The sequence below is a fragment of the Lissotriton helveticus genome, chromosome 7, assembly GCF_964261635.1.
Source record: "Lissotriton helveticus chromosome 7, aLisHel1.1, whole genome shotgun sequence".
In the NCBI taxonomy this organism is placed as follows: domain Eukaryota; kingdom Metazoa; phylum Chordata; class Amphibia; order Caudata; family Salamandridae; genus Lissotriton; species Lissotriton helveticus.
The window spans coordinates 1,570,193,470-1,570,205,822 of record NC_136068.1 but is presented as its reverse complement, the minus strand read 5'-3'; the positions used below and the strand labels follow the sequence as shown (position 1 = coordinate 1,570,205,822).

The following is a 12,353-nucleotide window of genomic DNA, read 5'->3' as shown; positions in this document are numbered from 1 at the left end:
TTCTTGACCATAAGGGTGTTTAGATGTTTTTCTATTCACAGCCAGCTGGACTGGAATGTCCTTATGGCGCATGGAAGGATCACCTGCTTGAAGCAGTCTCAATGTCTGTCTTAAATCAACTTGGCCTGGCTGTTTGTCCCCCTTATCAAGGTTGCTTCTCCCTAGCCAGGCAGTCCATCGGATCCTATTCCTCGGCAAGAGCCTAAATAGGGCTGCAGAGCGAATAAAATAAGCTGCCTGTGGGTTACTCTTTGCGGACAGGGGTGTAAGATCAGGCCAGTGAAAGACTGGCAACCTTCAGCCACCATAATTCCCACTAATTCACTGCATGGCAAGTCTTCACTGGCTTTTATATAATGGAGATGGGAATGGATTGGTACCCTCTGGTCAAAGGAATGGAGATACTGTGCGACACAGACCAGGCTCTACAAGTGTGCAGAGAGCTTCTCGAACAGCTCTTAAATCAAACACAAAATGGGAGGCAACATAGCTTTACATAATCTGTGTATTTGTAAAGCGCACCTTCCCCCAGAAGGGTATCTTGGTGCTGAATAACAGAGGTTTATTGTTACCCAACTCAATGGTTCTCATTTTATTGACCTCAGAAAGATGAAAGACTGAGTGGACCTGCCGGGATTTGTTCATGTGACAATGAGGTAAAATACAGGCCCTTACAGTGGATGCATTAGTCCACTAAGCCACCACACCTGCCATAGGGCCATCGGTATGCGGATTTGTTCCTCTTAACTCACTCTCCCAGAGATAATTCTAAGCAGGGGTAGTGGGTTAGAAACTCAAAAACAATATGATACAATAAATAACACCCAATAACCGTATTGTCTTGTTAGTTATAAGCTGTAAGATGAATACATTATGTACTTGTAGATAAATAAAAAAAAGTTATTTGGATTTAAATTAAAAACATAACATTAAAAGATACTAGCGGCTTAGGAGGGTCTGTGGGCACTGCAGAAATAAATAGTCCTACTGGCTAATGGGTGAAACGTTATTCTGGATTGATTCATTCAAATTTGTGTCTCGAAGACTGTCTTGTAAATTTTACTGTGGATTCTTTAGAAAGTCTCAGTCAGAGAGGCACATGATTTAGGGGATACACTGTGTATCCGGTGTGATACACTATCTTTGACCTCTGTCATAATGTCGCTGTGGCTCTGGTGCTGTAAGACTAGACACTTTAGTGGATTTGAGACTCTTCAGCTGACTTTATAGCCTGAATAGTCCAAAAGTCCGTCAACCCAAGCCCACCTCCCAAACAGAAAAGGGCATCCTACCAAATTCTATGGCAACATTTTTAGGCTTACAAAGACAGTGTTTCAAAGGCTCAAGGCTCATTAACATGGGTACCATGATTTTGGTACTCCACATATCAGAGCGACCCACTGCACCCAACGAGAAAGATCTGGGCTGAAGCGGAAAAACCTCATTGTTCCTCGGGGACTGTCAAAGACTGGATGGGAACAGATAGTAGCTCAGTCCTGGTTCCAGGAAAGTCAGCCAAGGTGCTCGCCCACCAGTATTGCCGTCCTAGATATTATCCCAGCAGCATCTTGATCTCTGATCGTCTAGGTTGTTTCTGGGACGATTCTGACTGGTTTAATGTCAAGGTCCTTATGGCAGGTAGACGCTCACTTCCATTGAATACCTCTGTGAAACCTTTAAGTCAGCTAGGACTTTGATTACCTCCATGAAACATTTCGGTCCGCTGGGTTTTTTGCGAAGCTTTCTTTTGGTCCGGGAACAAATTTTCTTGCAGACTTCTGTTTATTCTTCTAAGGAAGTCACAGCACAACAGGGATCCTTCTAGGATTTAGGTTTTGTTCCGAGCCATTGGTGGGGATGGTGGCACACACACCTCTGGACTTGCAAAAGACTTCTTCACGCTGGTGACAGCAGAGCCCCTTATCAACGACTAGATGAATTCACCTTCCTTGGCCTAAAGGGCCAGTGTACCATTTGATGAGGAATGAAAAACTAGGGCAAACCTAATTGTAAGATTGTAGTAAAATGTCATTGTCTCCTCCAGCTAGAAGGGAGTGCATCATTAGCTTCCCCTCTTTCCCACTCTTTTGAGGAGGCGAGATGAGCTCATTCTGGTCAAGGTGGTTTGTGGATTCATGCAACATGTCCTAAGCAAAACTTCCCTAGTTACTAGACACATCCCGCACGATGCAGGGATGGGCAAAGAAGAGAAAGCAGTATAAAGGAGGGGACCCTGGTTTAGGATGGAAGGGGCGGTGATTCTCCCTCAGGCTACTAGACACCTATTGTTTTGGGGCATGGTCCGCTGCAGCTTGTGTTCCCAGCTCTTTTAACCCTGCTACTACTTTAAGAATGGTTTAGCGCAGAGTCAATGAAAGAGGTTGGTGAACTTGAGCCAGGAAGAAAGAAAGATGTATGGTACAATTGGCCTGCACTGTTCTGAAATAACCTAATAATCACGTTTCGGTCCTTGGCCTCGAGTTTCTAATGTGAGAGAGCTCACGGACTAGGGAGCATCATTTCCCTATTTACTTGTTCTCGCATTTTTTATGTTTATCCTGCTGTGTCGATCTCTGCACCTCTATCCGTCCCTCATTCCCTAACGCATGTGTCCTCACTCTACCTTCTTCCTTTCTCTCATTCACTATGTAATGCACACTACCTTTCGCATCTGTACCATCCTGTTTGTCTCACTCTGCTTACTACATCCCTCTACCTTCCTCTTCTTGCGTCAATAAACCCTCTTATCTCCTCTTTGCTCCCTCGTTGTCATGTGGTAAAAGAGCCGTAAATGGCCATTTGTAGTTATAAAGTGTATTCATTCTTGCGTTGCAGTGAAACATGTTTTAATTTGTTTTATTCCCTCTCTCAACCCTCCATCCTGATCCCCTCCCTTCACCCTTACCCTCTCTCCCTTCCTCAACTCTCCATGTTTTATCACATTCTTCACAACCCTTCCGTCCCTTCAACTACTTTCCTTCACCCTTTTGACTCCTTCTCTCTGCCCCACTGTCTTTTTAATGACCCTCAATATCTTAATACCATTCTGAATTAATATCATTCATTGCTGAACTTTTTTGCTCCAATTTATTCTTCCCTTTTTTTCTCCCTCCTCAACATTTGCTCTCTCCGTCATTCTGTCTTACCTTCAATGACGCTTCTGTGACCCACTTCAAATACTCCACTTTTCTTTTCTACCCTTTCCACTTTTTTCTTCTAACATTGCTTCTTTCCTATTATATCCCGTTTTATCCGTTTCCATTTTATATGAATCCTCACACTCTTCATCCATTTTTCCTTTCCAAACCATTCCACTCTTCTCCATCCTTTCTCATTTTACATTTCTTTCCAATTCCCCCTCCACCTCTACCTCTTTCTTTTGTTTCTTTGCCCCTTTTCTCGCCTCCTTTTTATGCCTTTCCTCTTCTTTTCATCCTTATTTCCTTGCTTTTGCCTTGATCCCACCTTCGCTTTTACCCACTTCTCCCATTGTTGCTTTTCTCTGATTTTTCTCTTGTCTTCAACCACTCTCTCCTTTCTTCTTCTGTCCTTCTATCTTGGTGTCCCATTTATCCTTTTCCACCTCTTCCTCCCTCCCATCCACCACCTTTTCCTCCCTCCATCCTGGATGGTAACTTTCCTGTTCTCCACCCTGGTTGACAATGCCATTGTTTCCAGGCTATGAACGTGGTAAGTTGATGTATCTGACTTATTTCAATGTATTTTACTCCCTTCCCCACTATCCCTTACCCAGTGTGACGCCAGTCCCTTGAAAAAGTAATTTATGTTGTACCACCACCCGTTTCATTCTGATTGCGGAGACGAGAGTGCAAAAGATGTGGCAGGCTGGGATTAGTGTGTGCTATGCGCAACCCACCTTGGAGGGATTTTGAGTGTGTGTGTGTGTGTGTGTATATATATATATATTCACTGAAAAAACCATAGGTTATAGACCATATATAGTTAGGAATTAGCATTTACAAAACCATGAAAATTCACTGAAAAAACCATAGGTTATAGACCATATATAGTTAGGAATTAGCATTTAAAAAACCTTATTTTACTCACACAAAACCATTGAAATTCCATATATAGTTAGTTGCACTAACTATATATCGCGCACCCGCAATCCACTGCTGATGATGTCACATATTACATCATTCATGACATGGTCAGTGACATCACTGATGACATCACTGATGCCATCTCAAATGACATCACTGATGACATCACTGATGACAACATCCAGTGACTGTATGTTTCTGTAAAGTAAAAATATGTCTTACATATTGAAGAATGAGTGGATGTATAAGTGTCTGGATGAAGGATTTAGTAGGTGCATGACTGACTGTATAAGTGAGTGATTAAATGTGTCTCACTGAGTGCATGGGTTAGTGACTAAACTGTTTTAAAGTGTGCATCATTGTGTCTGTTGTTTTGTAATCTGATGCATGTGTTGATCATTAGCTATATGACTAACTATATGGGTTATTGATTAGTTGGCCAAGTATTTGTATGGGAGACTGAGTGTGTGTGTGGGTGTCTGGGAGGTGTATGACTCTGTGCATAGATGTGTGAGCAGTTGCTTCACTAGATGTATGGGTTCAAAAGTGCATGTGGAAACAGCTGTATGGGCGGTTGACTGTGTGCATGAGTGTATTGGTGAGTGAATGGATATGTCAGTGCTACATGTCAAAGTAAGTACATATGTAAAACACAGTACATGTGATAGTTGACATATATAAATAACTGTGCATAAGAGCCAGTGAATGTGTGAGTGGCTGTATGGATTATTGTGAACTTGTATCAGGGATTGTATAACAGAGTAAATATGTGTTATTATATGTTTCAATAAGTAAGGTGTGTATAACTATATAGTTGAAGAAATGGAGGTGTGATTGATTCTTTGCTAGACTGACTAGGTGTGTGAGTAACTCCATGGATGAGTGACAGTCTGTGAGTGTCTGTTTACACTGAGTGTATCTAAGGTTATATTAGAGTCTGAAGAGGTTCATCGTATCATCACATGAATGATGTCATCAGTGATGTCATCAGTGATGTCATTTGAGATGTCATCAGTGATGTCATCAGTGATGTCACTGACCATGTCATGAATGATGTAATATGTGACATCATCAGCAGTGGATTGCGGGTGCGCGATATATAGTTAGTGCAACTAACTATATATGGAATTTCAATGGTTTTGTGTGAGTAAAATAAGGTTTTTTAAATGCTAATTCCTAACTATATATGGTCTATAACCTATGGTTTTTTCAGTGAATTTTCATGGTTTTGTAAATGCTAATTCCTAACTATATATGGTCTATAACCTATGGTTTTTTCAGTGAATTTCATAGGTTTTTTAATAGCAAATCTTTATAAAAATAATACATTTTAAATCGAATTTTATATTTTATAGTTCTGTCATTTTTTTTTTTTAATTCTTTTTGGTGCGCCCCCGGGGCGCGTACTGATGAGCGTACCGAGAGCGCTATTGCCGCGAACGAAAAGAACATCGTGACGTATCGCGTAGCCGCCACGCCTTGCGTCATAAGACACGTATCGCGTAGCCGCGAGATGCGTCTTATGACGCACCGCGTAAGCGCACCCGGAAGCGCATACAATCGCGCAACGTAAGCGCCCCGATGCGCTTACGATACACGTCCCGGGGCGCGTAGCGTAAGCGCGTCAAACCATGTGACTTTAAAATAACACTTTTCATTGGTTCAGAACTTTTTTTTTTCCAAATTGTGTGAAACCCACCCATTTCTCTCACTATTGCTTTGTACTTGGAGAGAGCAAGAGCTGTTCTGTGTACTGTGTTTATCTCCTACTTTTCTGATCTACAGCAATGGCTGCAAGAGAGTCATCCAGCAGTGATTCAGAGGGATTTTTAGATGAGGACCCTCCTCAGCAGAAGAACCCATTTCATCTGGAAATTTTATGACATCCCTGAAGGACAAAAAAAAGTCAACACTCCCAAAGTAACCTGAAAAAATATAGTTTTGGAAATGCTAATTTAATCAGGCATGTGAAAAGAAGACACCCTAACAACTTTGCCAGGGAGAGTGTCAGAGAGCTGGCACGGAATGTACCCACAGATGGCGGCAGCACCTCCACTGGTGGAGCAACACCTTCGGGACCACCCCGTGGAAGAATGGTCCCTAACATTCAGCCGGTGTTTGCAGGCATCAAATTTCTCTGCACGGAGTGTGACGAACTGCTCTGCTATGGGGAGCAGAGTGTTGAACTGCCCTAAAGAAACAGCAACACCGCTGCTCTGCCAGTCCCTAAATTTTCACATTTTTTTGCTCCTGTTGAGCAGTTTTGGAATCCCTGTTTTTGTTTTTCCCTTGACAAAAATCCCCAAAAATATAAAATTTTTAAAAAAGTCTAAAAAAAATATAAAACAACAAAACAAAAAAACAAAAATATAAAACAACAAAATCAAAAAAAAGTTATTTTCAGAACTACCTCCAATTTATAAAAAAATGCGTTTATTTTTTTTAAAAAAAGTCTGTAATTTTTTATCTCCTGGTACGCTCCCCAGTAAGCTCCCCGGTGCGCGTACCGGGCGCTCCCCCCCCGCGAAAATCGAATTTTTTTTTATTTTTATTTTTACCCGCGGGAGCCTTTTATGGCCCCCACATCAAAACTAGGGGGTCAGGGGGGTGTACCCTGCCCCCTTTTGCTCATTTCCCCCCTTTGATTTTTGCCACCTCTTGTGTCTCAATCCTACCGAGACACAAGATGGCGGCCGCTGCGGACTGTTTCGAATGTTTACAGACACCCGAGAACCAATCAGCTTGCCGTGCGCAAGTCGCGTGGCGCGCCCGAAGCGCTCCCCGGTACGCGTACCGGGCGCGGCTCTAGATATATATCTTTTTTTAAACCTAATTTACTCAAAATTCACAGGACCACATATCTTGAGACCTAGCAAAGGCACATCGGGCAAACAATATCTACAATTTTGCCAAGTTTCGTGGAAATCCATTCAGCCGTTCGAGCTAAAAGTGAGGCCAACCGCCCTATGGAAAATTGCATGGCAAAAACACGTTTTGGGACCCCCCTTTTTTCTCGGCCCCCCCTTGACGACCCCCCCCCAATTTTCAGGGGCTGCTCACAAACAAAATGTTCCATTTTCCTGAAAATTTCAGCCAATTCCGTCCACAAACGCCAAAGTTATTAGACATAGAATTTTCAAAAATCCCATAGAGAAAAAATCCTAACTATATATACCTACTGGCGACCGCCAGTAGGTAATATATATATATATATATATATATATATAATGTATTGCTAATGTGTGCAAAGATGATATGTAAAGGGTATGTTTGAGGCGAGTGTGCAAGAATTCTACATCCATGTATATGTTTGAAATGCATGGGTCTTATGTGATCCATGTTTATAAAGTGTGGTTGCCACCATAAAAGGGTATCCTTGTGCTACAAATGTAGTAGATTTTGAGATTAAATGTATACTGGGAACATGACAAGTTTAATAAACCCAAAACTGGTAAATAGCACTGTTTCGAGAAGTGTCCTCATGAATTAAAAGTGTTTTTCAACCCCTTTCAGGGGAGTAGGGGGAGCATTTCAGTGTTTCGCTGCCAACACACTAAAGGAACATACCCTACAGCATGCATTTTTGCAAGAGGGAACAATCATATTGGAATGGGAAGCTAAACGCAGAAATCAGACTGCGATAGATTACTGGACTTTGTTCTGTAAGTAGGCAGGACATGCATCCTTACAGGGTGGGAATGGGCATTGGCTTTAGAAGGAATGGCCTTTGTGGAGGAATCAGTCATTTGGCCATCTGTTTGAGGAGCTCAAAGTATGTGCAAACTCTTGTGGATTAGAGGACAAATCGAAGGCACGTAAAACTTTTGTAGGAACCTGTTTGAGTCAGTGTATACCAATATTTTAGAAGTTGTACTACAGATCTTCCTGGGGTAAAAGAGTTCAGCAACAGTTTTGAAAGACATCTGGAAAAAATGTATGCAGTATGTTTGCGATTGATTGATAATGCTATTTCTAAAAGGCTTGAATAGCTAAAGATGTCCTGGCGCCAGTGTAGTGTGCTTATCACACAAGCATTGTATTACAACTATTCTTCTTTTGAGTCTTTCTTTAGTAGAGTTCTCTTCCACTGACATTCTATGTTTCATGCGGTTGGAGCAATGCAGTCAATTATGCATTGGTGGAGGTAGCTGGTGTTAGAAGAGATCAGCCACGTTTTGCAAGGGCTGACACAAAGCTCAGAATTGAACACAAACTATATGCGAGTCCTGACGCAAACTTTCAAGCTAGGGAAAGATCATCCCGAGTTAAACGCCCTGTTACTATAGATACAGAAGAACTTTGAGAAACTGAAAACGTTGGTAGTGGAATGACCGGAAAGAGGTAGACCGTTCCATAGAGTGATGGATTTCATGTAGAAGGCACGGCTGTGAGTGGCTGTGAGTGGCTGTGTAGGAGTCCTAGTAGAGGGGCTGTTGAAAGAGTGTGTGAGGGGTGTATACCCTGTTTGAAGTAAGAGGAAAAGTGTCAAGGAGCTCTATGTTAAAGAAGGAAATACGTTCGTAGAGTCAGCGCAAGGTGATCTCTTGGTTTCTGTAGCAATGGTAGTGATAGTCTGAAGCAGCAAAATCTGAAGACACAAGTGAGTTTGGACTGAATGTGCGCATGTAATGAAGCGTGGCATGCAAGAGAAGGCGGTGGTGATTCTAGTGCCACATGCTCAACTTGTGAGGGCAGCAGTTGCAGGAAGGGACATATGTGAGGTAAACACATGAACCTGTGGCATGAGCCTTTTTTATGGTAGATGAGTTCTTGGAAGTTCTCTCTTGTCCCTTCCTGCTCTGGGCCAGTATTCCAGTGCAGCTTCTCAGTTGTGGGACATTCTAATAGTAGCCAGTGCTCCCTCTGAGACATGAGATTATAGATCCCACACCGCTGTGCAGCTGTTCTACATAAATAATGCCTTAGAAACTGCACATTGGGGGTTTGCACTGGTGGGTGTTCTACTTGTAGGATAATGTACTTGAAAGAGCATGCTGTCCCTACCGCTGAGGGGCATGCACATGAAACTGCTTTGCTGCTGAAAGCGGCAACATTATAGGCTAACGTAGAAGAAAGTGTGTAGACAAAAGGCTGTTCTAATGTGGGGTGGGCGATGTACGTGAAGCAATGGGTAGGAAGGTGAGTCATGGAGGGATTCTGGCCAGTATTGGGTTGAGTTGATTAACATCTACGTTTTGCTGTTTTTTGGAACATTTGCGGTGTGTCTTTATTACTGGTGCCAGCGGCCAACCTTTCCTTTTTTGATCTGCTAAGTAGATGTATATCCCTCAACTTGGGAGTAGCCGTGGGAGCATTTTATTCCACATAGCTTGGGAAATCTACCATTTCAATTTTTTTCTTATTGAGTGAGTGACCTTTGTGAGAAGGGAGAGCCCCTCGAATCGAAACGACTGCCTTGATGGAGAGGGGACTGGTGTGTTGTATTGAAAAGCAGCCACAGCTAAGCCAGTTCACATGGTGGAAGTATTAGCCTTGCATAGGAGTGTTGTGCCTAATAAATTGCCTGTTCTACCTAAGGTTACTAAATTTAACAGGCATATGAAAACCAATAGCTTGCCCTTTTTAAAAGCATTAGCTAACTTATTCGCTTTGCCAGTGCTTGTTACTGACGCTTAACAGCATTAAGGAAAAATGAAAGCCAAAATGCCCACCGCAACATGATGAAGTAAGTGGGGAAGTAGCACACAGGACAAGAGCAAGAAACCACATGCACTCCCATAGAGTGCTGTAAGAAAAAAAAGTAAATACTTGAATGTAAGCAATGGAAACGTACAAGCCATCCAGTCCGAGCAATGGTAAATAAGCTATGCTCCAAAGAAGGGACAAACGCAAGAATACAAAGGAATGCCATCGAATAACAAGCAAGCAAATGAGATAGACAAGAAACCGAACCAGTTATGTGCTGTGGGCTGACCCAAAGCCCACTTGAAATTCTGGTATTGTTCACAATGTCTTTCAACGACTGACAACTAAAAGCTACCTGTAGGCGTGACTGAAAAGGAGCCAAAGCTGCTGTAAGATATCATGTGGAGTGTACAGTAGGTTATGTTTCGTGGTACATGGAATAGAACTGCACTTTGAAGTCTTTCTGTATTGGTAAAGATGCCTTTGGTGTTTCATGGCTATGGTCCAAGTACTTTTTGCCTTGGGGGACAGCTCTGGAATGCAGCCAGTCTTGTCTCTACCTTCGGGGAAGAAGGAGTGGTGAACTGGTTTGGCCACACGGCTGAGGACCTGCAACACCCCCTCCCCCCCACCCCCTTACCCCCCCACCCCCTTTGCACGCTGTGCCTCTGGCTCTCTGTCAAACCACGGACACATGCTATTATCTCTGTGTACTAGCAGGAACAGGGAAATAGTAACATCAGACTGACATGTATCATCCTTCCTTTAAACATTGCCCTCAAGCCGGGCACTGGGGTGGAAGCTCGCCTGCGCCGGTAGTAGCGACATCCCTGTTTCCGAGCCTCTAAGTGAAACCAAATTTCTGTTCTTCAGGTTTGTTAGTATTTCTGGCACGACCATAAGTTGCTTACTTTGGCAGTTCTGCATATTCTGTAACCCGGAACTCTGCCGCTTCTCTCAATCTTATTTGAAGTCCCATTGGTGTGCCTTTACAAGGCTGTCTCTGGATAGAAGCTGATTGGATCTACCATGCATGCATGCTCCTCGAAGCCATTAAGTAAAAAAGTCTTGTATGTACCTAGCCTCTGGGTGTTGAGTCTGTATGTTGTAGACACAAAATACCCTTTCTTGGACAGATAATAGTAGTACAAAGATGTATAGTACGTGAGATTACGAGACCAGACATGTCCCCTCTTCCTGCATGGACATATTGTTTTGAATGAGGCAAGCTCGATCATATCCATGGAAGCAGATGGTTGTTTTTGCACCTTCAAAACCTTAGTCAAAACATCATTCATCATAGAATACAAGCTACTGGTGTCCGGTGGGCTGAAGTGTCAAATCTTGCTGAGCTTGGAATGCTTGTATATGTTGGGGTTACATAACACATTCACAGCTAAATTACAATAGACCACTTGCTACGTTGTTGAATACAATTGAGTATTGGAAAAAAACATCAGATCTTGCCTATGGCTTTGCCAGTGCAGACCTCCTGACTTTGCCATTGATTTCTTCCGATGCAGTTCAGTATTGGCAAAAAAAGAAGTTACCGCTGATGGTGAACAGCATTGGCAAAATAAAGTGCGGCGATGGGTAATCATGCAGGAGACTACAGAGAATCCATAATATTGCTGCTAAGCATGTAGAGTTCCCCTGCCTTGAGAGCCATACACAGGTTACCATTTGCTAGAAGATCCACCCCTAGCTGATTTGTATTGCATGTAAAGCATTACATGGCAAAGGGCCACTCTTCATCAGGAAGAAAATCAACAGATATATATAACAAAGGAATCTATGCTCAAGAGTGGCTCCCACCTCGAAATTCCTATGTACAAGCAAAAAAAAATCATCAATGGAACATCTTTCTTTGTCCAAGTAGCCAAACTATGGAATTTGCTACCCACAAACATAAGACCTTCTGACAACCATCTCAGCTTTGGGAGATTAGTCAAGAACTGTGTCCTCATGTAATGCAACTTGTGCTGGTGTAAAGCACTCTGATACCCGATACCTTTGGGTCAAGTTCGTGCTATATAAAACTCAGTAAAAAAAAAAAAAAAAAAACTGGCTCTTTCCCACATGACCACTAGACTCACAACACAAAAGTGTACCACAACAGCATACATGATAAATTATACTTCTCATCACTTCTGTATCATTGTGCACTGAACTATGCTTCCTGTTATAAGCAAATTTATATAGGGGTAAAAAGTGCACCACAAGATATACATGATGTAACTATATCTAGCATGTCATTATTGCTGTGTCTGTGTCTATTGTACTTGCATTTATAGAGGATTTTATACCTCCTACTAAAACTGTAAAAAATGTGTATATATTTGTGTATATATATATATACAAATATATATATATATATATTAATTAAAGATACTTGGGAATTTTTTTGCATACTTCACCACAAGATAAATGTGCACTTCAGACGGTGTTAATATTGTGGCTTCCATGTACATATGGGTATATATGTATGTGTATATATATTATAGATTGCATTGTATTGCTTATTTAATATTTATTACATGTGTATTCAGTTATTTATGTGTGTGGGGATCAGGGCTTGTCAGTAGAAATCAACGGGAAACACTATTGTCCACCTTTTAAAACTGACTATCAACAGCATTATGA

General features: G+C 42.1%; 1 protein-coding gene across 6 annotated transcripts in view; it reads left to right on the top strand.

The window, feature by feature from the left end:
- Positions 1-12,353, top strand: part of TEAD2 (TEA domain transcription factor 2) — a 474,234-nt gene that overhangs the window by 406,998 nt on the left and 54,883 nt on the right. For 5 of the 6 annotated variants that reach the window (XM_078655077.1, XM_078655076.1, XM_078655081.1 and 2 more), the window contains one exon: positions 3,679-3,690. The exons of the other annotated variant lie outside the window; for it this stretch is intronic. In XM_078655077.1, coding sequence (XP_078511203.1) covers positions 3,679-3,690 — 12 coding nt within the window. The remainder of the gene's footprint in view (positions 1-3,678; positions 3,691-12,353) is intronic. 6 annotated transcript variants of the gene reach the window in all.